The sequence below is a fragment of the Bos taurus genome, chromosome 25, assembly GCF_002263795.3.
Source record: "Bos taurus isolate L1 Dominette 01449 registration number 42190680 breed Hereford chromosome 25, ARS-UCD2.0, whole genome shotgun sequence".
In the NCBI taxonomy this organism is placed as follows: domain Eukaryota; kingdom Metazoa; phylum Chordata; class Mammalia; order Artiodactyla; family Bovidae; genus Bos; species Bos taurus.
The window spans coordinates 10437823-10465168 of record NC_037352.1 but is presented as its reverse complement, the minus strand read 5'-3'; the positions used below and the strand labels follow the sequence as shown (position 1 = coordinate 10465168).

At 42.1% G+C, this 27346-nt stretch overlaps 1 protein-coding gene and 1 pseudogene across 2 annotated transcripts in view; one reads left to right on the top strand and one right to left on the bottom strand.

The window, feature by feature from the left end:
- Positions 1–27346, top strand: part of ZC3H7A (zinc finger CCCH-type containing 7A) — a 38384-nt gene that overhangs the window by 7304 nt on the left and 3734 nt on the right. Inside the window, exons 1-21 of one of the 2 annotated variants that reach the window (XM_024985017.2) lie at positions 4225–4439; positions 4525–4626; positions 5398–5437; positions 7747–7944; positions 8695–8853; positions 9090–9170; positions 9264–9302; positions 10165–10198; positions 10811–11094; positions 12555–12762; positions 13842–13906; positions 14453–14639; positions 15689–15850; positions 19097–19293; positions 19567–19667; positions 20315–20496; positions 20906–20982; positions 21910–22043; positions 22445–22550; positions 25078–25186; positions 26998–27131. In XM_024985017.2, coding sequence (XP_024840785.1) covers positions 4559–4626; positions 5398–5437; positions 7747–7944; positions 8695–8853; positions 9090–9170; positions 9264–9302; positions 10165–10198; positions 10811–11094; positions 12555–12762; positions 13842–13906; positions 14453–14639; positions 15689–15850; positions 19097–19293; positions 19567–19667; positions 20315–20496; positions 20906–20982; positions 21910–22043; positions 22445–22550; positions 25078–25186; positions 26998–27131 — 2565 coding nt within the window. In that variant the 5' untranslated portion in view covers positions 4225–4439; positions 4525–4558. Of the gene's footprint in view, positions 1–4224; positions 4440–4524; positions 4627–5397; positions 5438–7746; positions 7945–8694; positions 8854–9089; positions 9171–9263; positions 9303–10164; positions 10199–10810; positions 11095–12554; positions 12763–13841; positions 13907–14452; positions 14640–15688; positions 15851–19096; positions 19294–19566; positions 19668–20314; positions 20497–20905; positions 20983–21909; positions 22044–22444; positions 22551–25077; positions 25187–26997; positions 27132–27346 lie in introns of those variants that run through there. The other variant, NM_001105430.1, reaches the window with a different exon arrangement.
- On the bottom strand, positions 1159–2467 carry LOC112444358 (60S ribosomal protein L37a-like; annotated as a pseudogene).

The window sequence follows — 27346 nt, the reverse complement described above, 5'->3', positions numbered from 1 at the left end:
ACGTGGACTGACCTTCAAGACGAGGTGCCAGTCAAGAAAAGTAAGGTGTGGACACGTGTTAGAAGCCCCAGTTTGTATAAAAAATAGCGTATCCACAGGATATTTTTAACTTTTTATTTTGAAATAATTACATACTCACAGTATAATGCGAAAGTCATATATTGACTCCCACAAACCCTTCATCTGCTTCCCCCAGTGGTGCCGTCTTGCCTACCTGAAGTGCCGTAGCCAAGCCAGGAAACTGACACCTGTATAATACAGACCTTACTCAGCTCTTCATTTACGTGTGTGTGTGTTTCTGGGCAGTTTTATCCCACGTGTAGATTCATGTAACCACCTCTGTAGTCCAGGCACAGCTTTGTTCACAGAGTGTCTTCGTCAGGATGCCCAGCAGATCTGTGTCAATGATGTTCTGTTGATTGATTGCCCTCAGAGGGCACACAAGTGGCTGAATGATCGGGCTGGGAAGACGACATTCCTTTTCACTCTCATGGTATTTTAAAGGCCTGCTTTCTGGACAGTGGGTGGCGTCTGGACATCCAAGTAGAACGACCAGGAAGAAGGTATCTGTGAGCTCTGCCAGGGGATGGACATGGGCATTGTTGGGCCCTTGATGAGAATATTTCACATCTGGGTGGGGCAGGGGGTTCCTGAGGGGAGAGAGGGGGGGACACAGGGAGAGGGGTTCTGGTGCCCCCCAGGGCCCTCACGTTTAGAGGTCAGCTGGAGGTGAAGCCCCCTGCCTCTGCTGAATTTGAAGAGAAGTGGTTGTTGGATTAACTTTATCAAGTTCTCCTTCACTTTAAAACTGAGGCTGGATTCTGTTGACTGGATCCCAAAATAAGATGGTGTGGAAAGCCTTTATTGTTTTATTTTAAAATGAGATGTGGGGGGAGGCTTCATTTCACAGGTAAAACTAACTATGGTGGGAAAAAATCCGAACAGCGATTGCCCTGGGTGCAGGGTAGGGGAGGACTGGCCGGAGAAGGGGCCCGAGGGAGCTTCCTGAAGTGAAGGCAGGGGTGTGTCTCAAGGCCAGGGTCTGGGTTACACGAATGTATCGTTTGTCAAAACCTGCCTTAACGTATGTGCGTTTTACCTTAAAAACTGCAAACAGATGTTGAACTCCACATAATGCTGAGGTGTTTTGTGGTGAGTTATAATTGATGTCTGCAGCTCACTTTGCAGTTTACAAAATTGTGTTGGTGGATGGACGGAGGGTGGGCAGACGTCATTAAGGATGGGCAGATGTAATACATATACCAAAATATTAATTGTAAGATATAGGTAGTATAGAGGTATATGGTATTCATGGTAAAAAAAAAATTTTTTTTTCTGGGTGTATAAAAAATTTTCATAACAAAATTTAGGGGAAAATTCTACAGAACACGGAATGCTGTGTCATATTATATTTAAATGTCAGCTCATGCTCTGTTCCCCAGTCTTTAAACATGTGAAAGTGGCATGGCATTTCCTGCTGTTAAGAATCTACATCTTACTTTCTCTTAATCGCTGGCTTGAGTCGTCAGCTCTTTCTCTGCTGCCCTTTGTCCTTAAGAGGGCAAAGGTTCAAGGTTTTTGAGCACTTCCTGGGGAAGCAGCTCTAAGGCTCTTATCTTGGCAGATTATCCTAACCCAGAGTCCCTTCTGAGTCCACAGATTTGCTTTTTTTGTTGTTGTTACGTAAATGAACCCATTTATTATAGGCAACGTTATCAAATGGTGGTACTTCTCCTGGTCCTTCGGTTCCTTAGTCTTCTTTCTGATGCAGCCTTGACTGTGATGGCAGAGGTGGTGGTGAAGGTCCAGGCACCACCAGCTGCTGTTCTCACACAGGAACCTCAGTGCCAAGTGCCCACGGCTCGTCTCTTCTTGGTTTTGCCACAGAAGGAGCAGGTTTGCTTGGCATGCTGGCTGGTTTCAGTTTTCTTCACCGGCTTACTGAGGGAGGCATCATAACAGGTCCCGTGTTTGCCCACGATTCTGACCTTGTTGGTGCATTTCACCAGGTAGCCGCCACCTAGGTCCGGGCCCAAGAGCCAGGTTTACTTCTCAAGTGAACCTCAGACTAATTCTGCAGCTCGCCAGGCAAGGGTGGGGAGAGGCCCGTCGTTCACTGAGGAGAGGAGAGGCTTCTTGCCTGCAGCTTCTTTTCTTTCATCCCAGTCACTCTGGCCTGACCACCCTGGGCCCCCAAGTGCAGCCCTGGGTGCCTTTGAGCTCCAAGGTTCTGACTCTGCCTTAAGATAAAGAAGAGAAAACTCGAGTGGCCCCGGAAGGGCTCAGAAGCCACATAGGCTTCTTTGAGTACTTTCTTTTTCCAGAGGTCATTTATCCACAAGATTAAAAAAAATTTTTTAAAGGTTTGCTGTGAAGAGACTCTGTCTTACCCTCTCCCAGCCCCCAGGTTTCTCTCACTGCTGTTGCTTCTGTAAATCCATCTGGAGCTATCTCGTCTGTGGCTCATGCTCAGTTGCCTCAGCCGTGTCTGACTCTTCGTGACCCCATGGACTGTAGCCCGCCGGGCTCCTCTGTCCATGGCATTTCCCAGGCAAGGATACTGAAGTGGGTTGCCATTTCCTTCTCCAGGGGATCTTCCCTACCCAGGGATCGCACCCATGTCTCTGGCATTGCAGGTGGATTCTTTACTGCTAAGCTACCAGGGAAGCATGAAAGTTGTTGAGAATGTACAGTAAAAGTTCTTATCACAAGGAAAAAAAAAAAATTTTTATATTCTTTTAATTTTGTGTTTATGTGAAGTGATGGATGTTCACTAAGCCTGTTACGGTAATCATTTCATGAGGTTTTTATGTCAGATCATTGTGTTCTACACCTTAACCTTACACAGTGCTATATTTAGTGGTATCTCAATAAAACTGAAAGGGGGAAGAAAGGGAAAAAGCCTTAGCACCAGTTCCCAGGTTTCAGGGCACTCCAGCCTCCATCCCACTCTACACTTTGAAAAACTTGCATAACACATGGTAAGCAGTAATGAAACTAAAACAATTCAGTTATGTATACTTGAAACATGGGTGTAGATCCATAGTTTGCGTGACACGATGTCCTCTTAGAATTAACTCTCAGGAGTCCTCGTCCAAGGGTGACTGTGTGGACCTCCCAACCCCTCTCCACCCCACCAGGGAGCGTTTAACAATATCTGGAGATACTGGTTTGTCACATCTGAGGGGAGTCATGCTGCTGGCACTTAGTGGGCAGAGGTCAGGAAGCTGCTAGCATCCCACGGCACACAGGACAGCTCTCCATGCTAAGAGAGTTTGTTGTTGTTATTCACTCACTCTTTGCGACCCTGTGGACTGCAGCACGCCAGGCTTCCCTGTCCTTCACTATCTCCCAGAGTTTGCTCAAATTCATGTCCATTGAGTTGGTGATGCCATCTAACCGTCTCATCCTCTTTCGTCCCCTTCTCCTTTTGCCTTCAATCTTTCCCAGCATCAGGGTCTTTCCCAACGAGTCAGCTCTTCACATCCAACCAGAGTATTGGAGCTTCAGCGTCAGCATCAGTCCTTCCAGTGAATATTCAGGGTTGATTTCTTTTAGGATTGACTGGTTTGATCTCCTTGCAGTCCAAAGGACTCGCAAGAGTCTTCTCCAACACCGCAGTTCAAAAGCATCAATTCTTCGGTGCTCAGCTTTCTTTATGGTCCAACCCTCACATCTATACATGAGTACTAGAAAATCATAGCAAAGTGTATGTCTTTGTAGGCAAAGTGATGTCTCTGCTTTTTAATATGCTGTCTGGGTTTGTCCCCGAATGGCTGAGATTGAGTGACCCTGGTTTAGGATGCTGAGAGGTGATGTTTTATCCCATTTCTCTTCTCTGTGGGTCTCCTGTAGCTTTCTGGAAAATACTTCATGAACAATGGCCAGTCAGGGTAAATACCCCCGGTGTTGACATCAACCTGAGTTACATTTAAGGTAAACCCTTACCGTCTAGAAAATTCCGATTAAAGTAACTTCTCTTAGATCCTCATTCTATCAGTTATATCAACAAGGATTGTTTCAAAAGTCTGTGTAACAGAGTATGGATCAGGCTTAGACTCTGCTCATAAGGAAGTCAAAATCCCTCAGAGGCAAGCGGATATGAAACCTTTTTGCTCCTGGAAGGTTTCCAGAAGCAAAACAAGGCCAGGACTGTTCTCATAGCTGCTTCCGCGTGCGTGGAGACAGGCCAGAAACAAAACCCGCAGTTGAAGGAGGGTAGATGAGAGGGGGAGAGAGAGGTGACTTGTGCATGAGGATTGTTTAGAAGGGGCCTGCCGAATCTGCCCGGCTGTTCAACGTGGAGCAGGCAGAATGTGGACATCCTCTGCTCGAGGCGCACGAGACAGCGGGGACCACGGGCCCAGCTCAGATGGTGTCCTCAGCCTCAAAGACCCTAGTCAAGCCGGAGGAGATGGATGCGTCCACAGTTGTTAATTGTGCGGCATGACCTCGATCCTGAGTGTTTTAATTGGGGTCCAGGAGCCCCGTGCCTTGTGTAACTTGTTGCCTGTTTCTTTCCAGGTTTCTCCTTTAGAAAGTGGATGTGTGGGATAACATGTCCAGTGTGTCCGAGGAGAGAAGAAAAAGGCAGCAGAACATTAAGGAAGGACTACAGTTTATACAGTAAGGGCTCCCTGCACGCCTGTGTCCTCGCCACATACAGTTCCGTTTTGCTGTGGCTCTGCATTTAGGAGGGGATGGGATACTTTTAGTCCTATTCACTTGGGTTAGAAATCGGATATTTTTGTCCCAGCAATGCCTTCTGTTCCTGGAACATCAGTCCCTTTGTGTTCCAAGGTGGATCTTGCCATCACCGATATTTCAGGGTTAAAATCCTGACTTATCTCCCAGAATGTTTGACGGAGGAATTTGAACCTAGTTTCACTCTGATGAGGGAAAGTCAACATCGGTCAGCACCCAGGGCTTTTGTGGTCACACTCCTTCTGTTGAGAAGCCCGGTCTCCAACTGGCCTTCGTGACGCACGAAGTGACAGGACCACAGCCCGGGTGGCCGTGTCCAGGCAGAAAGACTTCTTTGTCCCTCCTGGGAAGGGGATATTCTTTCCCTCTGTCTGCAGTGAATTGGAACAAGTAGAACTAGTGGTTCTGTACTATTTTAAAACTTTTTCGACATTTGAAGAATTAGGCCCTCTGTTAGTAGAAGTAGATTTGAAAGGTAAATGTTACCCTAAAGAAGATACAAAAGAATAGTTTTAGATTTTTTTTTGCGACTACAGTTATATGTGAATCAAGGTCATAGAGGACAAGTAGGTCTTTCAAATGTACTTTGAACCAGTGATGAGCTAATGAGAAGCCCAGTTTTAGGGTCACTTCTGGATGAACAAATCCTGACAGGGACCTGATCATCAAAATTAACTGGTTTCTTCTTCTTAGGTCACCGCTGTCGTATCCAGGAACACAGGAACAATATGCGGTAAGGAAAAAATCTGTTTGAAAGTAGCTTGTGAACGGTCACATGTAGCCTGGCTTGGCAAACCCCAATGCAGCCCTCTGTCTGTTTTTGTAAATAAAGTTTTATTAGAACACAGCCGTGCTCATTTGCTGGTGTGTTATCTGGCTGCTTTCATGACATGGTTGAGAGAGACTGTATGGCTCACAAAGCCTCAAATCCTTACTGTCTGGGTATTTACAGGAAAAGTTTGTCAACTTGTGTATATAAGATAAGGTTAGTTTTTTCTGGCATACTTGGACAGTTGTGTATTTTCTTTCCTCTGTTAATGTAGTTTTGAAGTAATTTCTTTTGAGTCCCTTGACAATTACTTTTAGCCTTTCATTTCAGGAAGAATGAGAGGGACAGATTATGAATGAGAGGGACAGAGTATCTTCTGGTTTTTCTTTAGCAGAGAAATTGTCACAGTAAAAGGGTGGCTGGGTAATCAAATGAAAGAGCTGGAGATGAATTGAGTTAGAGAGAAAGCCCAGTTGACTAGGCCTGGAACTAAAGATGCTCATCTCTGCAGACCATTAGTTCCCCTTGGCTTTGTGTCTCTGCGGGTTTTGGTGTTTCTGAACGTCGCTCCTTTCTCTCTGCCTCCCTCCCTCTCTGTTCATTTCAGTCTCTTCCTTCCTTTTCTCCAAACAGATGTAGAACTGTAAAGTATGAGAGCTAGCAATCATGTGGAGCAGTCCTTTGATTTTACAGACGGGCACTCAGGGCCCAGAGAGGGGAACCAGCCTGTCTCTCAAGTCACCTCAGTCATTAAAGATCGATCTGGACAGTTTCCTTTGTCACTTTCATCAGCTTAGACGTGAATTCATGAAACGAGATGAAGAGCTGCATGTTTATCTGCCCCGTTGATAGGAAAGGATTACTTATTTATTTAATTTATTTTGGGGGCTGCACTGGGTCTTCATTGCGGTGCACAGACTCTCTAGTTGAGGTGCACAAGCTTAGTTGCTCCGAGGCATGTGGGATCTAGTTCCATGACCAGGGATCGAACTGGTGTCCCCTTCATTGGAAGGCAGTTTCTTAACCCCTGGGCCACCAGGGAAGTCCCGGAAAGGGACTTTTAAAAATCTTAAAGCAATGATAGTAATCCTGAAGGAAACTCAAAGAACATTTGCCCCTACCAAAAGAATATGTGTACTAAAAGCAATAAAAAAAAAGATTTGACATCCCCTGGAAGAAAAACTATGACCAACCTAGACAGTATATTAAAAAGCAGAAACATTACTTTGCTAACACAGGTCCGTCTAGTCAAAGCTATGGTTTTTCCAGTGGTCTTGTATGGATGTGAGAGTTGGACCGTAAAGAAAGCTGAGCACTGAAGAATTGATGCTTTTGAACTGTGGTGTTGGAGAAGACTCTTGAGAGTTCCCTGGACTGTAAGGAGATCAAACCAGTCAGTGCTAAAGGAAATCAGTCCTGAATATTCATTGGAAGGACTGATGCTGAAGCTGAAACTCCAATACTTTGGCCACCTGATGCGAAGAACTGGCTCATTGGAAAAGACCCTGATGCTGGGAAAGATTGAAGGCAGGAGAAGGGGATGACAGAGGATGAGATGGGTGGATGGCATCACCGGTTTGATGGACATGAGTTTGAGCCAGCTCTGGGAGTATTGGTGATGGACAGGGAGGCCTGGCGCGCTGCAGTCCGTGGGGTTGCAAAGAGTCGGACACGACTGAGCGACTGAACTGAACTGAACCCCCTAAATCAGTAAGCCACCTGAACATTTACAAAAGAAGAAATACAAATGGTCCATTAAAATGTGAAGAAGTTCAACCTTGCTGGTAATCAGATATGCAAATAAGTAAAGGTTACCGTTTTCCCCCTAGAAATTGGTAGATTTTATGTGTGCATGCTCACGCACGTGTGTACACGTGTTGGCAGGGGTACTCTCAAGCAAGCCACTATACACATTCATCGTTACTGCCTTTTTTGGAAAACAACAATAAATACCAGTTAGAAGCCTTAAAATGCTCATTCCACTTGTAGGAATTTGTCCTCGGCACAGAGTTGGCGATGTCAACAAATATTGACAGGCTGCTTTTGCAGCACTTTTCTTAATTGATTTTTTTCTTGGGAAAAGCAAGCAGGAGGAAACTCTAGCTGAGATAGTAGTGACCTGGCCTAGATTTCATAATTTCTTACAATAGTGCTTATTGCTCTGTCAAATTATTTCCTCTGAAGTTTTAGATACAGAAATTAAAATTTGCTTGCACTCTGACTTGTTCCTTAAAAAGTTTCAAGGGGTAACATTCTTTTTATTTTTTTTAAAGGTATATTTACATGCTCTTGTGAGAAATCTTTTTAATGAAGGAAATGATGTTTATCGCGAACGTGATTGGAACCACTCTATAAGTCAGTATTCAGAAGCTTTGAGTATAGCTGATTATGCAAAGTCTGAAGAAATTTTAATCCCTAAAGAAATCATTGAAAAACTATATATAAATCGTATTGCTTGCTATTCCAATATGGTGAGTTGTGACTTGTAAAGCAGTGTTTCTGGAGAGAAAAAAAGATTTTTCAATAACATAGTACATTAGCAAAAGTCAGCTTTCTAATTTCAATTTATAGGAAAGATGTATTAGCTGCTTTAGAGAGGCTTCAAGCTTTGAAAAATCAGTTTTGGCCAAATACTTAGGAATTTTTAAAAATAATTGGTTTTTTAGATACTGGTCCTTGGAGATACCCTTTTGAGTATGGCTTTGGGGGGGCAGGGGTAATCTGCTCTTACAAAAAAAAAAAAAGTCAGCCTGGGAAGATACAGGTATTCACAGATGAGGGTATCAGGTATCTCAACTGACAGTTTGCTCCTTATGTTTCTCTTAGGAGTTATTGTTATTTTTTAATTTAAAAAAAAGGAGTAGTGAGCCTTCAAAAGAATTAACGCAACCTCTTCACTTATCTAAACTTAAAAAGTAGTATTTTGATGTTGTTAAAGTTTTCATATAGACATTCACACTTAGGACCTCAGCTATACCTGGACAGCTTTCTTTCTTGAAGATCTGGGGTCTTGTATGGCCAAAGGTCTGGGTGGTGGGTACATAGGTAGCCATGATATTCTTTCTACTTTTCTGTATTTGAAATTTCATAATGAAAATAATTTTTAAAAGACAAATAAAAACCATTACCAATCCATTTGAGAGGAGAATCTGAATTTGTTTGTGTTTGCATCATTGCAAGACATGAATTGATTGCTAACTTTATTTGGTCTCACTCACCAGGGTTTCCATGATAAAGTTTTAGAAGACTGTGATACAGTCCTCAGTTTAAATGCCAGTAACTACAAAGCTCTGTATCGGAAATCCAAGGCTCTAAGTGATTTAGGAAGATTCAGAGAGGCTTATGATGCTGTAGCAAAGTGCTCCTTGGCAGTGCCTCAGGTATGGTATTTATGTTCTAATTCATTTGTTTACATTCTAGCCATTTTATTGCTTCTATGTAGACGAATGGCATCAAAAAGTTATGTTTTCCAGCCAGCCGTCCACCTGCTGCAGCTGGGAATAATTGCCCATAAAGCAAGTGTCTTGACAAGGATAAATTAGACCTGTTTTGTCCCTTCACCTCTACGGTTAGTAAATATAACCCTCCGTTAATCGTATATTCTGACTTTTTTCAGGATGAACATGTAATAAAACTAACTCAAGAACTAGCTCAGAAATTGGGATTTAAAATAAGAAAAGCATATGTTAGAGCCGAGGTAAGCTAGAGTTCTCGCCATAAGGTATTTTCATTTTGTTTTGTAACTTGGAGTCAGTTCTGGTTTTAAATTAGCATCTTAATTTTCTTTCAGCTCTCACTAAAATCAGTTCCTGGGGATGGGGCTACAAAGGTAAGGTTATTACTCTTGTAAGAATCATAATTTTGAAAAAAGAAAAGATAGAAGTATTAGCAGTTCTGCTTTTAATATTTTTGGGTTTTGTTTATTTTTGAGACCTTTTTATTCCTTATACACCTAAGTGGCCAGAGCTTCCTGCCCTATGAAAAGAAAACAAACATCTCCAGTCATATCTTTTACTCTCAATCAGTATTTCCTGAAAGCCCATGGAGCATTTTACAGGATGTTCATAGAAGTTAGGTGTTGTTAGAAAAAGTGGGTTGCGGCCACATACTAATTTTAGAAGTCATTGGGTTAAACACAACTAACAAGATTTATCTTTTTTAAAGATAAGTCTTCTTAGAGCTGTTAGGAGGTCGCTGTGAGTTGGGGAGGGTGGAGTGGCTACACGGGTCCCTCTGGAACTGGAAGGCTCCTGAATATCCTTGGAGAAATACTAAGCCACACGAAATGAGTGGCAAGAGGCCTGCACTGTTTAATCCTACGTATTACAAAGGTTGGGCTTCCCAGCCAGGTGGCCTGCCAATGCAGGAGATGCAAGAGATGCAGGCTCAATCCCTGGGTCAGGAAGATCCGGAAAAGGAAATGGAACCCTACTCTGGTATTCTTGCCTGGGAAATTCCATGGGCAGAGGAGCCTGGTTGGCTACAGTCCATGGGTCACAAAGAGTCAGACGTGACTGGGCATGCACTGGACTGGCCATTGCAAAGGTTTATACGTTCTGTTTGTCTCTGTCTTAATTGGAAGGAGGTTAGATGTGAGAATCGGCATTGCTTTCTTAGAGTGAGTTTTATAGCTTGCTTTCTAGTCTAGAATCCTGAAAATACTATGATCTATTATTTGGTTCAATTTCTAGGCTTTGAACTGTTCTGTGGAGGATATCGAACCAGGTATGTTTTCACACACGCCCTCTTAATCTGAAGTGCCAGCCTTGGGGACTTCCCTGGTGGTCCAGTGGTTAAAACTGCACGCTTCCAATGCAGAGAGTGCAGGTTTGACCCTGGTCAGGGAACTAAGATCCCGCATGCCTCACTACGCACCAAAAAAAAAGTGCCAGCCTCAGGTGTTATGTACATTATAGTGTTGTCAGTTAGGATTGCTGGGTCATTAGTATTAAAACAAGAGCAATTTCCGAAACCACCTCTGTGCCTCTGGCTGTGTCAGTAGTGACTGATGGTGCTGACTGTTGGTGAGCAGTTGTTCGGTGTCCACCGTGGCGTCACCACCCTCTAGTAGCCCCACCCAAAAGGAGCCCAGGCATTTTGAGAAAGGAGGAAGCGTTTTCACAAGTGAATATATCTGTTCCTGGGCAAAAGAAACTCTTTTTTTTTTTAGAATTGCTTTTACTCTTTTATTTGAATTGCTTTCACTGTTGTATCTCTCTGTTTATAATTGCTTTCATATTTTCACCTTGCTCTTCATTTTCTCTGTTACTGGCTATTAACACTAGTATTACGTAAATATACTGAAAATAAGTGAGCATATGTCCATTCATGTTACAGATTTATTAACTCCGAGGCAAGAAGCACTGTCTGTTGTTTCTATACCCGCATCCAGTTTTTCTCACCAAGTTGGAAATGAGCTGGCTTCAATTTCTATTATGCCCTTAACTTCTGTTTTGCCACTGCAAGTGGAAGAGAGTTCTCTACCATCGACGGTGTTGGCAAATGGGGGGAAGATGCCCTTCGGCACACCGGAGGTGTTTTTAGATGATGGAGACATGGTCCTCGGAGATGAAATAGACGATCTCCTGGATTCTGCGCCTGAAGCCAATGAAACCGTCATGGTAAATTTCAGTCTGACTCCTTAAAACCTGGCTTTTTTTCCCCCCCTTTTTAAAAAAATTGTGATATAACCTGCTAGGTATTTTCAGTATTGACTGTAGGCTAAACTTAGGGTTTCTTGAAAATTACTTTTGTCCTTTTCCAGTGGTAACTGGCTAATTTTGTCATTTTTTTAAATTAAAAAAACAGAACATGCTAGGAATCACATGTTATGGGAAAGGGAAATTTAACTCCCTGGCAAAAAATAGACATTTGGTATGTAAGGCAAAATGAGTCGATGGATTAAGGATTTCTCATTCCTTAAGGATGATTCTCCTATAGCTACATAACCATAAAGCAAACTCGGGTCCACAGGCCAGATCTGGCCCGCTGCCTCTTTTGTCTGGCCCGAACACTAAGACTGGTTTTGAGATTTTTACATGGCTGGAAGAAAGGGAAAAGAAGAATAATGTTTTAAGATACATGAAAATATCTCATGACACTGCAGTAACAGAGTAGAGTAGTTGCACCAGAGACCGTGTAATCCACAAAGCCTACAATGTTAATAGGGCTGTGTTAATATCCAGCCCTTTATAGAAAAGTTCACTGACTCCTGCTGTGAAGTATATTAAGATAGTGGCAGCAGTGATACTAGAATGATGGCGTGGAGAGGGAAACTCAGAGCTGGTTTCCAGGGAGAGTAAAACCAGTGATGTCCGTGTGGAGCTGACAAAGAGAAGGTGTAAAAGGCAGACAGACGATGGGGGGTGTGGGTGGGGGGAGTTGGTTCCTTCCACTTTGATCTGAGGCAGGTTATTTCACCTCTCAGTCCTTCGGTTTCCTCATCTGTATGGTGACAGTCCTTGTAGGGTGCACCTCAGAGGGTTAGGAGGATTAAATGGACGGTATATCCCGCCCTTTATAGAAAAGTTCACTGACTCCTGCCGTGAAGTATATTAAAATAGTGGAAGGTATTTTAATTGATATAGGAGGCTCTCGAAAAATTGTCACTATGTCGGGGAGGGGCAAGGCATCGTTCCATTTGTTCTCATGAGGCTGTACACTGACATCTCCAAAAAGATGGTCGCCAGTTCTCCAGGCTGCTCCAGCTCCCTTCTCTAGACCACCCTTCCTTCCGCCCTGGCCCCATACTTGCCCTCGTGGTTCCTCTTTGAGGAAACCTTCTGGTTGGCTCAGAGCAGGAAATGTTAGCAATCCTAGGAAGCTTGGAAAATGAAGCAGGGACTTCTCATTTGGGTCACAGTGATATTAGAAGTCACATCTCCAGACTTTTTAAAAAGTGGGCTGGAGAAGAAGTCAGCTCTGTCGCTTGGATTCTGCCATCTTGGTTATGACTTCAACTTTGTTACCTAACAAAATCACCCAGTGGACTAATTGGTTCTTATGTGCTGGTATTAAAAGCAGTTTGGCTAGCTTGGGACAGAGTTTCATGGACTTAAATCCGGTCTTGTTTCCTCCCCAGCCGTCAGCCTTAGTCAGAGGCCCCCTCCCAACTGCCAGCATTGGCCCGAGCGTCCCCTTCTCTGCGGCGTCTCTTTTGGGCGCCTTGCCCATCGGGGCGAGGTATGCGCCCGCGCCCTCCTTCTCAGAGCTGTATCCGCCTTTGACTTCGTCCTTAGAAGATTTCTGTTCTTCTTTAAATTCATTTTCAATGAGTGAATCCAAACGAGGTAAGACTCGAGCTGCTTATGTAAATGGTTACAGTTCATTTTCTAAAAAAGACAGTCTGTTTAACTAACACTAGGTAGTTGGTACTTGAGTTATTTTCATTGTAGCTGAAAACACACTGTAGCTCTAAAACCTGAAGCTTCCTGTTTTAAACTCACGTGGACTTACCTGTGCCGTTGTGGAGGTCAAGAAGCAGAGGCCTGAGAGTAGGAGTACACGTGGTACTGTTTGTTTTAATAAGATAACTTGTTAAGGTGGGTGTCTGTTGTTTGGGGGGGCGTGAAATGACTTTTAATGTTTTCTCTAGAAAAGGGATAACCCCCTCTTAAAGGGTCTTAAAGACAGGTTATCCTTTTAAATTGTGAACTAGGCAATACTTAGTTAAGACTAATTTAAAATCAGTGTTTCGAATGATAATAGAACCATGTATTTTTGGCTTCATCCATAGCAAACTATAGTGCCTTACTTTGGCAAGGGATTGCTGAGGTTTGGGCCTGACTCCTGTTTTTGTAATCCTAGGCTTAATGTATCCTTTAAGTAGCCACAAGAAAAATCTTCATATTTTTGTCAGTCATCATTACAGTTAAACAAATCAACATCAAAATAATTGATTTAAAGATTGGCAACTGAACAAATGAAAATTTGTGGAAAACAGAGGGCAGAGAGAAAGTAATTGAGTGGTAGACTAAGAAAAAGAAAGAAATTGAACCCGACTGATTCTCTTTAATGTTTTGATGAGTTTCTGCTTCATACTTTCAAAAGGAGAGAATCCTTTCCCATTTTTAATATGAATTATCTTCTTAGTCTTTTTAACATTCCCATTTGATAGGCCCTGCCTTAGCTCATGTTTCTGAAAATTGCTTTTTATTGAAATTTGTTTGTCTAAGGATTATTTATGTCCTTGGTTTCTGGAGGAGAGGAGAGACTCCATAGCCCTCTTTGGATGTCAATAATGAGCAAGAAAACTTCTCGGAACTGGGAGGGGAAATAAGGTGGGAAGCCATAGTGAGCTGCTAAGCCCTGATGTTCTTATTACATGATTAGAATGAAAAGGTCTGTTGAAGTTTTTTTATTATTTTAGATCTGTCCACCTCAACTTCTAGAGAGGGAACAGCGCTTAACAACAGTAATTCTTCCCTTTTACTTGTAAGTGCCACTTCCTCTTTTGTAACTTCGTCGCTTAAATTGCAAATAGGTCTTTTACTTAAGTAACTGAGTTATTTGAATGAACGGTACCAGCTCCCTGGAATTTTGTGTGTGCTGTGGGAAAGAGTGCTAAAATAAGACTCTTCTGGAACATCCAGTAATAAGTGCTCTGGGTTTAAGGCTGGATCTGTCATGGCAAATTAATCAACAGTGTAAGAGGCTTTAGCACAGTGTGAATGACGAAGAAATGCAAGATCAGGGCATGAAAACCCTGTTGGCTGATGAAGCAGAACAATTACCCATCGCTTATAACAACTCATGGAGCATCCCAAAATGTGGGGGAGGGGCCTAGAGACCCCAAAGACAGGAAAATGTAGAAGGCAATGGTTTTCAAATAGAAACGTAGTAAGGACAGGATAGTCCTCTGTCTAGTCTGTGCAGAATGTCTCATTTTTCAGATGCGTTTGTTTTCTTCTTTAGTGATAGTGCAATATTTGTTGGCTGTTTTTTGTTTTTTTGTTTTTTGTTTTCTTATGCTTCTTGCAGATGAATGGACCAGGCAGTCTGTTTGCTTCTGAGAGTTTCTTGGGAATTTCAAGTCACCCTCGGAATGACTTTGGAAACTTTTTTGGAAGTGCAGTAACTAAACCCACTTCTTCAGTGACCCCAAGACATCCCCTTGAAGGAACCCATGAACTGAGACAAGCTTGCCAGATCTGTTTCGTAAAATCAGGTCAGGACCAAAGCAAGGAGCTTGTCAATAACCTGAGAGTTCTTAGGAATTTGTAAATCTAAGTGGAAACACCAACTATTGTGACTCTTGCATCTTTATTTGAGTTCTTTCTAAAGAAGCAGCAGTTATTGATTAGGAGGAGCCTTTAGAGTCTAATAGGATAAGTCTCGGTTCTTCTTTGATATAATTTTATGTATAGAATCATTTGGAATAGAATATTGACCTGATTTTGAAAATTCTTTGTATTTTAAGTATATGTTTAAGAATGTGAACATTTTCAAATAGAGTGAGAATTAGAAAAAAAGCATTTTAAGACCAGCATGTGATACAGTGTTTGTGAAAATTAGAGTACTTTTTGTTGGGTTATTTCATATCTTTACCCCTAAGTCAAGTGATACAAACACAGTTTACTCTAAACGGGGCCCAAATTCATTTTCTTTCTTAGTTTATTTAAGCATATGCTTTACCTTCACTCAGTTGGTAAAGAATCCGCCTGCAATGCAGGAGATCCTGGTTCGATTCCTGGATTGGGAAGAACTGCTGGAGAAGGGATAGGCTACCCACTCCAGTATTCTTGGGCTTCCCTCATGGCTCAGCTGGTAAAGAATCCGCCTGCAATGTGGGAGACCTGGATTCGATCCCTGGGTTGGGAAGATCCCCTGGAGAAGGGAAAGGCTACCCACTCCAGTATCCTGGCCTGGAGAATTCATGGACTGTAGAGTCCATGGGGTCACAAAGAGTCGGACACGACTGAGCGACTTCCGCTTTCACTTTACCTTTAGAAGCCATTAGAATTCTTACTCTAATAATTAAATAAGGGTTATATCTTGGAGCACTGGTGTTTTTGTTCTGATTTTTGTGTTTTGTCTGACAGCACAAAAGACAAAAATTACTTTCCCTAGCTTGTTTATACTTGGGGGTTATGAAAGGACTTTTTCATGGGAATTTAATAATCATTATTCAGTTTCTCACATCTGCTTATAACTGTGCCTGTAAAATGAAATGATACTTCTTGTGCATGTGAACAATCCTTTTAATATCTTTTTCAGGCCCTAAGCTAATGGATTTCACTTATCATGCTAATTTAGACCATAAATGTAAGAAAGATATTTTAATTGGTAGGATAAAGAATGTAGAAGATAAGTCATGGAAAAAAATACGTCCAAGACCGACAAAAACAAATTATGAAGGACCTTATTATATATGTAAAGGTATGTGCTATAATTACTTAATTGGTGTACATGGCCTAGCTGAGAAACAATTTGCTACTTTTATTGCAGTGGTCCTAGTATTACTGTTACTAAAAATGTTTAGTTAACAGCAAATTCCTTGGTTTGAAAGATTAGTATTTTTTTGTATTATTTTTACCTTTGCTTTTAATTTGCTGTCTAGTGGGTGTTTTATAGTTATTTATTGAAATAGGGATTTTACCAGGTTTTAAAGAGAAAACTGTCTCAAACTTTGGGTTCTCTGACATAGTCTAAACAGAATCAGAACACTGAACTAAGGTTTTGATAATGTTACTCTTTTAATATATTTTTGAGAGAAACATAGTGTTTTCATTTTGTCAGACCGCTCCACCTAAATGAGCTTTCAGTCAATTAAGTTGCTCAGTCATGTCTGACTCTGCTACCCCATGGCCTACAGCACGCTAGGCTTCCCTGCCCATCACCAACTCCTGGAATTTGCTCAAACTCATGTCCACTGAGTCGGTGATGCCACCCAACCATCCCAACCTCTGTTGTCCCCTTTTCCTTCTGCCTTCAATCCTTTTCAGCATCAGGGTCTTTTCCAGTGAGTCAGTTCTTCACATTAGGTGGCCAAAGTATTGGAGCTTCAGCTTCAGCATCATTCCTTCTAATGAATATTCAGGAAATGAGCTTTGAATGTCCATAAATGATAGAATGGGAAAGACTAGAGATCTCTTCAAGAAAATTAGAGATACCAAGGGAACATTTCATGCAAAGATGGGCTCAATAAAGGACAGAAATGGTATGGACCTAACAGAAGCAGAAGATATTAAGAAAAGGTGGCAAGAATACACAGAAGAACTGTACAAAGAAGATCTTCATAACCCAGATAATCACGATAGTGTGATCATTCACCTAGAGCCAGACATCCTGGAATGTGAAGTCAAATGGGCCTTAGGAAGCATCACTATGAACAAAGCTAGTGGAGGTGATGGAATTCCAGTTGAGCTATTTCAAATCTTGAAAGATGATGCTGTGAAAGTGCTGCACTCAATATGCCAGCAAATTTGGAAAACTCAGCAGTGGCCACAGGACTGGAAAAGGTCAGTTTTCATTCCAATCCCAAAGAAAGGCAATGCCAAAGAATGCTCAAACTACCGCACAATTGCACTCATCTCACACGCTAGTAAAGTCATGCTCAAAATTCTCCAAGCCAGGCTTCAGCAATATGTGCACCGTGAACTTCCAGGTGTTCAAGCTTGTTTTAGAAAAGGCAGAGGAACCAGAGATCAAATTGCCAACATCCGTTGGATCATCGAAAAAGCAAGAGAGTTCCAGAAAAACATCTATTTATGTTTTATTGAATATGCCAGTAGTCAATTGGCATTTGACTGTGTGGATCACAATAAACTGTGGAAAATTTTGAAAGAGGTGGGAATACCAGACCATCTGATCTGCCTCTTGAGAAATCTGTATGCAGGTCAGGAAGCAACAGTTAGAACTGGACATGGAACAACAGACTGGTTCCAAATAGGAAAAAGAGTACATTAAGGCTGTATATTGTCACCCTGCTTATTTAACTTATATGCAGAGTACATCATGAGAAACTCTGGACTGGAAGAAGCACAAGCTGGAATCAAGATTGCCGGGAGAAATATCAATAACCTCAGATATGCAGATGATATCACGCTTATGGCAGAAAGTGAAGAAGAACTAAAGAGCCTGTTGATGAAAGTGAAAGAGGAGAGTGTAAAAGTTGGCTTAAAGCTCAACATTCAAAAAAAAAAAAAAAAAGCTCAACATTCAGTAAACAAAGATCATGGCATCTGGTCCCATCACTTCATGCCAAATACATGGAGAAACACTGGAAACAGTGTCAGACTTTATTTTGGGGGGCTCCAAAATCACTGCAGATGGTAATTGCAGCCATGAAATTAAAAGACATTTACTCCTTGGGAGAAAAGTTATAACCAACTTAGACAGCATTTTCAAAAGAAGAGACATTACTTTGCCAACAGAGGTCCATCTAGTCAAGGCTATGGTTTTTCCAGTGATCATGTATGGTTGTGAGAGTTGGGCTATAAAGAAAGCTGAGCGCTGAAGAATTGATGCTTTTGAACTGTGGTGCTGGAGAAGACTCTTAAGAGTCCCTTGGACTGCAAGGAGATCCAACCAGTCCATTCTGAAGGAAATCAGTCCTGAATATTCATTGGAAGCACTGATGTTGAAGCTGAAACTCCAATCCTTTGGCCACCTGATGTGAAGAGCTGATTCATTTGAAAAGACCCTGATGCTGGGAAAGATTGAAGGCAGGAGAAAGGGATGACACAGGATGAGGTGGTTGGATGGCATCACTGACTCAATGGACATGAGTTTGAGTAAACTCGGGGAGTTGGTGATGGACAGGGAGGGCTGGCGTGCTGCAGTCCATGGGGTCTCAAGGAGTTGGACACGACTGAGTGACTGAACTGAAATGATTTTTTAAACTTAAGTGGTGACCATGCAAACATCAGGGCTTTTTTTGCCCTGTCTGAAGTAAAAGTAATTTAGAATTGTGCTGCTATTTTTTGTTTGTTCGTTTGTTTGTTTTAAGAGTTAATACCATTGGAACTTCCCTGGTGGCTCAGATGGTAAAGAATCTCCCTGCAATGCGGGAGACCCAGGTTCAATCCTGGGGCAAGAAGATCCCCTGGAGAAGGGGATGTCTACCCACTCTGGTATTCTTGCCCTGAGAATTCCATGAGACTGGCAGGCTACAGGGTCGCAGAGTCAGACACAGCTGAGCAACTAACACTTTCATGCTTTCAATACACCATTCCTGCATAGTAATATGTGTACAGTGGTTTGAAGCTATCCATTAATTGTTACAAAAATTTAAACAGTGCCCTTAGTGTGTTTAATATTCATTGGTTTTGAAAACACAGTGGCCCATGTTTTAAATGTCTTTTAATTCCCTGTCTCCCCCCTAGTGTTTTTTTTTAAATTTTGTTTGAAAATCTATTATTTTTTTTTCCTTTTTCAGAGGATAGTTACTTTACAATGTTGCATTAGTTTCTGCTTTACAGCAAAGTGAATCAGCCACACGTATACATACATCCCTTCTTCCTTGGATTTTCCTCCCATTTAGGTCACCACAGAGCATTGAGTAGAATTCCCTGTGCTATACAGTCAGTTGTCATTAATTACCTGTTTTATTCATATTAGTATATGCATGCCAATCCCAATCTCTTAATCCATCCCACCTCTGTTAATTTCCTGTCTTTCTAGATGTTGCCGCTGAGGAGGAATGTAGATATTCAGGCCACTGCACATTTGCTTATTGCCAGGAGGAGATAGATGTCTGGACGCTGGAGCGGAAGGGGGCGTTCAGCAGAGAGGCTTTCTTTGGTGGCAATGGAAAGATCAGCTTTACCGTGTTCAGACTGTTCCAGGAGCATCTTGGAGAATTTATATTCCTTTGTGAGGTACTGTCTCCAAGTCTTCTTTCAACTGTGAAACAGGTGGTGGTTTCTGACCCAGTAGTATCAAGGGCTTCGCTCTGGTCCTGCTGTATGCTAAAGCATTTGCTTAGCAATGGTAGCCACTGTTACTATCCAAAAGAATAACATTAAGACATCCTATCTGCCGAGTGTTAATTGACATATGCTTGTAATGTGTAAGTATGAACGTCATCAGCATCACACAAAAGTTATCATCTTGTAATACATTTTTACGATAATTCTTCTTCTCTGTTTCAGAAATGTTTTGATCATAAGCCTAGAATGATAAGTAAAAGAAACAAAGATAATTCTACTTCTTGTTCTCATCCGGTTACAAAGCATGAATTTGAAGACAATAAGTATGTTGGTATTTTCTAATATTTTTAGACAATTAATCCTCTTTTTAGATCCCAATAAAACCAGAGTAGTATCTTCCCAGGCGTTCCCCTCTCCTTTTGTTGATTTGAAAGATGGTAACTATTTTTAAACGGCTAATAGGTTTTGCTTAGAATTTTTAAATGAATTATTAATATTTAATACAGAAAATCAATACTGATTTATAGCTTCTCATGACATGGATTTAGGTATTTTAATATAGCTTAATATAATTATCCTCTCCTCTCCCCAGTTAATCCTACACTTGCATACAGTGATTTGTTTTTTTCTGATAATGATTTAAAATGTATTTTCAGTCTAGAATTTTACATTTTGTATATGTATATGGGCTTCCTGGTAGCTCAGATGGTAAAAAATCCACCTGTAATGCAGGAGATGTGGGTTTGATCCCTGGATTGGGAAGATCTCCTGGAGAAGGGAATGACAACCCACTCTAGTATTCTTGCCTGAGTATCCCATAGATAAGAGCCTGGCGGGCTACAATTCATTGACTCGCAAAGAGTCAGACATGACTGAACGATTAAGCACACACACACACGTGTATATACATTTTTTAAAAAAACAAGCTATGGTAGAACAGTAGTAAAATGTCACTCTATTTTCCTCGTAGGTGCCTTGTCCACATTTTGCGAGAGACAACAGTAAAGTATTCCAAAATACGTTCTTTCCATGGCCAGTGTCAGCTTGATTTATGTCGACATGAGGTTCGATATGGCTGTTTAAGGGAAGACGAATGCTTTTATGCACATAGTCTTGTAGAACTGAAAGTCTGGATATTGCAAAATGAAACAGGTAGGTTTGTGCGAGATTGAGACAAGTCCCCTCAAGAGCATTCAGGGTTTACGAAAGGGTATCGAAGACCTTTCTCCATCAGTCTGGTGTGGCAGCACTGTAGATTTTATCCTGAGTCTTAAACCTGAGTCACTTCATCTTTCGAGTGGCCTATTTTGAATGTAGTCTCGTATAAGTAATTGCTGATACAAGTTCATGTATGCAGTACGGATCCGTAAGGAAGAAAGATTCTTCGGAAGGCACCAAGAGCTGTATTTGTAAAGATTCCATTTCAAAAGAGTAGTATGATATTCCTCCTTGGTGACAGATTATGCCAAATGGGGGTAAAGAATTGAGTCTGACTGTGCCTAGACAGGTGGCCTGGTATTGCGTTAAGATCCTTAAAAAAAAAGTCTTTGGCATTTCTCAGGTATCTCACATGATGATATTGCCCAGGAATCTAAACGATATTGGCAAAATTTGGAAGCAAACGTACCTGGAGCTCAGGTATGTTTTTCCTTTATCCTTTCTGCATTTGGGATCTTTTCTGGAATTGCCTGGTGGATGTTAGTAGTTGGCAGATGCAGTTTATACTTCCATACAATCCAGTAACTCTCTTGAGTTTATTGAGTTAAATGGGAAAAAAAATTGTATAAATGTGAAAAAAAAATTTCTGAATTTTAGTTGATTATCATTAAGATAAAAAAACAAAAAACTAGGCATCTCATAGCACCTGCCAGGAATACAGGTTAGGGAATTCCCTGGTGGTCCAGTGGTTAGGACTCTGCGATTCCACTTCAGGGGCCATGGGTTTGATCCCTGGTCAGGAAACTAAGATCCTGCATAGCCAAAGAAGAAAAGAATATAGGGTACAATTTTCTCTAATTATTTTATCTTTTGGTCACACCACATAGCATGTAAGATCTTAGTGCCCCAACCTGAGATTGAATCCACATCCCCTGCAGTACAAAGTGCAGAGTCCTGACTACTGGACTCTCAGGGATGTTCCAGGATACAGTTTTCTTATTTAGTTTATTTGGCAAAACAGTTGGGTTCTTGGGTTGTGGGGATCCTCGGAGTAGGGGAGGTAGACGATGTAGTTTTGCTTACCACTTAGCCAGACTGCTTTATCCAGCCATCTTTCTTCCTTTCTCCCCACAAGTCCTAAACATTATCACCAGAGCTGGCTTTGCTAAATTGAGGTTTGGCATCTGTAATCTACTTTCATCATATTCTCTTATATTTGGGTAGAGAACTGGAGATTTAGTTATCAGATCATATATATAGTGGTCAAATCATCAGACCAGACAAGAACAGAAGTTGCGTGCTGTTATATTAAAAAAAAATAATAGCTCACAGTTGTGCATGGTGAATGAATGTGTTCTCAGAAAATGGTTTTCTGTTCAATTAAAACTGATCTCTTAATTACTTAAGGTACTTGGCAATCAAATAATGCCTGGATCCCTTAATATGAAGATAAAATTCGTATGTGCTCAGTGTCTGAGAAATGGCCAAGTCATTGAACCAGACAAAAACAGAAAATATTGCAGTGCAAAAGCAAGGCATTCGTAAGTAGTGTGTGTGTGCAAAGAGTGCCTGTTTCTTTTCAGGGGCGTAAAATCGTACATATAAGAAAAAAGATTAAGGCTGTGAGGAGAGCAGAGGAAAGCAGACAATTTAGGAGTAATTGCAAACCAAAAGGAAAGAGATTTTTAGGCTTTAGTAGCTAAGAATTCAACAAAATTCAATAGTGTTTTTCCTGTATTTTACCATTTCCTTGTTTAGCATTCATAGGGAATGTCTGTCTATAAATATCAACAGGAAGTAAAATGACAGAATCATAAGGCATTTCTTTTAGAAGGGTTGAAAAAAAAATCTCTGGTCCCTTAGGTACAGACTTTGTACCTGCCCCTTTATATTATGCCTTTGCCAGTGTGTTTTTGTTTTTTCTGAACTCCATTTTTCTTAGGTGGACCAAAGATCGTCGTGCGATGAGAGTGATGTCTATTGAACGTAAGAAGTGGATGAACATCCGTCCTCTTCCCACAAAGAAACAAATGCCTTTACAGTTTGATGTACATACGTAATTTTTAAGCCACTTTTTTTTTTATTAGGCATTTCAAATCATTAGAAAGTAGTAGTAATTCAGATGGAAACTGGTGCCCTTTAAATGATGCTCGCCGTGTTACTAAATCTAAGTGGTCCTTTCGTTCTCCTTCCCCTTTGGTGTGTGTGGCTCTGGCGCAGTGTTTAGGCTGATTGGAATGAGTTACTTAGGAGACGTAGAAAATGAGCTAGAGAGAAGCGATGGTCTAGACTCAGCTTGTTTTCCAGATGGATGACTGTGAGCAAATGAGAGAGAATTTCATTGATTCCTCAGCTTTGCTATCAAACCCAAGACTTTCTGTATTATTAACTCTATTGATGAGTTTTTGGTGTGTTTTTTTTTTTTTTTATCACGCCTGTTTCTTTTACTGAAGCAATGGATGCTCGCTAAAGGATACCTAATGTTACAGGATTTTCTTGAAGTAACCCAAGGGAAAAATGCTTCCTGTTAGAGCAACATGTTCCCCCAAAGCCCTTAGATTGAGAACACCAAACTGACTTACAAGGTGGCACGTTTCATCTTGGTCCCTCTGGTCCCCTACACGGTCGTCTGGGCAAAGCTTGGAACTGGCCCGACTTGCTTGTTCCCAAGAGAGGGTCTGGCGGGGTTATACCTGAGCTCAGGTGAGGGGCGCTTTCTGCCCCAGCGGGCGCTTTATTTTTCCATGGAGAGAGTCCTTTGCCCAGAGCAGCAGTGCAGATGCACTGCAGAGTCTCCACTGGCGATGCTCCTTCTCCAGACTGCCAAGGAGCTGAGGGAGAGGCGGGTCCATTTCCCATCACCCAGGGCACCTTGGAGTTCGTGAAACTTAACACAGGTTACAAGGCCAGTCTTTGAAGGAGGTGATGTGTTTGTGTTTCTCCACTGTGGTTTCAGCCTCATAGATACGGGTGATTTATTAGTGGGCTATAAAAAGAGAGGAGGAAGGCTTATTAGAACCAGTGATTATCTTGTGCTTCAGTAGATGGTGGAGATTATAGATGTACTCCTCAAAATTTTGCCAAAACAAAGACGACTGGGAACAGTTCTAGCTCATGAGGCAGCTGCCTAGAACCGCTGATTATTCTCTCATTGCAGATGCGGTGTTCTACACTGCGTTTACAGGAACCCATTTCCTCTGTTTCCCTACCCCTCTAGATATTGCTAAGGGGTCCTTTTTCTAAAAGAAGAAATAATACTCTGCCTGTGTGTATGTGTGTAGGCAGTGTGGCAAGGCGGGGAGAGGATGGGCTTCAGGGTCTGCCCGAAGGGCCAGTTAGTTAGCCTCAGTTTGCTTATCTGTAAATGGGAATCATTGCATCCTAGGGAACATGGTGAGATGGTGTTGTGTAAAAACCCAGCACAGAGCGGCCTTCTCCTTTATCTTCTCTTCTCCCTGCTCCTTATCACTGAGCTTTGAAAGACAATGATCAGTGTCTACCTAGTAATACCTAAGTACTTCCTGGGGCTTGACTGGGAAAAGAAGATAAGAAAATCCATCACAAGAATGTTTTGTTGACTATTGACTTCCTGAAAAAAAATTGTAAAGGGGTTGGGGGGTCCCTGACTTTGGGGGGGGTCCCTGACTTTGGTTCAGAGGAGGAAAGGAGCAGTGTTTAGTGTTAACTGCTTCTTAATTTTTGGTGAAAGTCAATGCTAAGCCTTTACTGTTTTGTAAACTAATACATAGAGCCAGCTCTGTTGAATCACGGATAAACTAAGACAAGCTAACAGTGAGTTGTACCAGGATTCATGCTCCATAAAGACAAGCACGTTGATAATACTTAGGAATGAGCTCTAGGTGACAGTGGTGTTCCTCGTTCTTAATAGTCACGGGTCTTAGGGAAATCTGTGTTCTGCTGACTGCTATCACTTTATTTTTCCTATCAGTATCACTGTATTTACTCTGTAAAATAAAAATGCAAATAACCACAAGAGGTATTACTTGAATGCTGTATGACTGGATGGCCTGGTTAGTGGAGTAATTGTCTTCTGACACTGCAGAGATAGTGAATGATGGCTGAGATTAGCGGCCATTGTCAGTGAGAAGAAAACATCGGAGGTTTTCTCTGACCTCATTTATTGGAGGCGTCTGCAGTTTCTTTCTTGCTTCCCAAGCGCTGACAAGGAGGTATCTTGGGTGTCAGGCAGAGGAGAGTAGCATATGTCATACTGAGGGGGCCAGAGACTTGCACCACAGAGATAAAGGGCTCTGCTGTGTTAAAAGCAGATACTCTGAATAAGTGAATCTGTTGACATTTTCTCATAAGAAAATGTTCCATATTCCAGTTCCATACTTATGCTCTTTTGAAAAGTTTTGAGACAGAAAGCTTGATATCATCTCATGTCTTTGAGGCTTATAGTCAATTTGAATAGGAGCAAATTAATCTCATTTAAAAATTGTATTCAGCATTAGCATGAATAATAATATTTATTTTGCTTACATGTAAAAATTAGGCAGTTTTACTCAGTGTACTCTGTCTTAAAGCATATTCATGTATTTTTTTTTTATACAGCTGTGCAATCATATTGCTTCTGGGAAAAAATGTCAGTACATTGGAAACTGTTCTTTTGCTCACAGTCCTGAGGAACGAGAAGTGTGGACCTACATGAAGGAGAACGGGAGTAAGTTGATGATTAAGCATGGCCTCGACACCCACGGAATCCAGCTCGCCTGGAAGCCTCTTTCCTCCCTGTAAATTGCCAGCTTACAGGGAACACAGAAGGCAGTCTGTGCTGTAAACCATTATCTCATTTTATCAGTGAAGCAGAGTCTGACCACCAATCATGTTTGCTTAGGTCAAATTTGGATACAAAAACATAGGTCAGCATCCTCTGACATCATAGGCGTGTCCCTGAGTCACTGTCTGGGGAAGTTCATTCCTTCCACGAGTGCTTGGGTCAGATCACCTGCTCCTGTTTGAAGAGTCACCCCTGAATTCATCAGGTTGGAACTGGAGGTTTCTTCTGGGAACTCTTATGGGTAGAACAGGCCCAGACGCAAAGGCCCAAGGAGAGAATGTTTGTCTTGGTCAAGCATCAGTTTTACTGTGAGAGCCTTGGAAAGAAGCCTCAGGCAACCTTTCACTTCCGACCAGAAAAGGTTTTGCTACCAGGATCATTGTTCTTCAGTCTTAAGTAAACTGATCAAAATTTATGGATGGCTTAAGATCTGCAATCTGGGGATTTCAAGAACCAATCTGATTTAAGCACATCACCTACTGTATTTCAGCCATGTAAACATTCAGTGACTTGTGTGAGTGGGACTCCTTGCTTGGAGTGAGGACTTGAGCTTGGCCTTCCTGAAGGTATCCTTACAAATCAGGGCTCTTGCAGCAATTCCTGCTACCACTGGCCTGAAGGAAGAAGGATTTCCTATTTTATCTCTAATCTTAGCTGGAGATATATTGTTAGAAACACTTGAGCAGACAGTAGAGCCGGGTTTTGACCAGATCCTCATTTCCAGCTTTTTTTTTTTTTTTAAACTCAGTACCTCTCAGCTAGGAATGAATTTTGCCACCCACACGCCTCTCCCCTTGGGGACAGTTGGTAGCATCTGGACCTTTTTTATTGTTATGACTTGTGGGCCAGTGCTACTGGCAGCTGGTAGGCAGAGGCCAGGGAGATTGTTAAACATCGTACAGTGCACAAGGCTTATCCAGCCACAAGGAATTATCCGGCTCAGCACACGGGGGGCTGAGGCCAAGAAACCTTAGTTTTATCAGTGGGTGGTAGTGCCGGATACACTTGTTCCTACTGTAAGCAGCAGCTTGCAGCCACAGCCCGGGACCTGGTCATCACTGTGCTGTTGTAAATTGCACCCCTGTGTGTCAGTCCCCTGGGACAGGAGCTGGCCTGACGGGGCCCCATCAGGGTCAGAATCTTGGTCCCTATGGTAGGTTTCTCACCTTTCTCAGTAAACAGTGAGGAGCTGTGTAAGTTGCCTGAGTGTTTACGGCACTGATAACGTGTGTTTGACGTGGGCCATTGTGAAGCCGTGGCTTTCCTTTTCAGCAATGCCCTTGAAATGGCTTCTGAATTTTATTTTTTGGCTGCACCATGCGGCATGTGGGATCTTAGTTCCCTGACCAGAGACCAAGCTTGTGTCCCCTGCAGTGGAAGCTCAGAATCTTAACCACTGGACCACCAGGGAAGTCTTGGGTTTCTGAATTTTAAACACCCACAAGGTGTCTTGCAAATCCAGGGAGGAGTTCATCAATCTTGAAAACTAATGTTTGTCTGTACCCTAACAGACCTGAATTTGGTTCTTACCCTGAGCGTCTGGAACTGGCCCGTCTCTCGTGCTTAATACATAATCAGTCTCTGTTTGCCTTTTGATTTTCTTTTGAAAATTATGCTGACTGATGCAAAAAGAGTGCATGCTTTAAATGGTGTCTTTAAATATTTGCCGCTGAAAGGAGTTCATTTTTCTGTAGTACAAGATATGGAGCAGTTTTATGAACTCTGGCTAAAGAGCCAAAAAAGTGAAAAAAGCGATGATGCAGCCAGTCAGTCCAGCAAAGAGAATGGAAAGCAAATCCACATGCCGACGGATTACGCGGAAGTTACTGTAAGTACCGCAGGTTGGTGCCTTTGCCTGTGCTTCCAGGCCTTTCTTTACTTTCCCACCTTCTCCCAAACTTGGCTCCCTTGCTCCCAGCTGGCCTGCCCGCCTCCCAGTGTCTTCATCTTCTCTTTGCGCTGGCTCCTTTCTGTGAGTCTAAGCCTCTCTGTCCTAAAAACTCCTTTCCTGCCTCCTTTTTCTGACTCTGGAAGCAGGAGCTG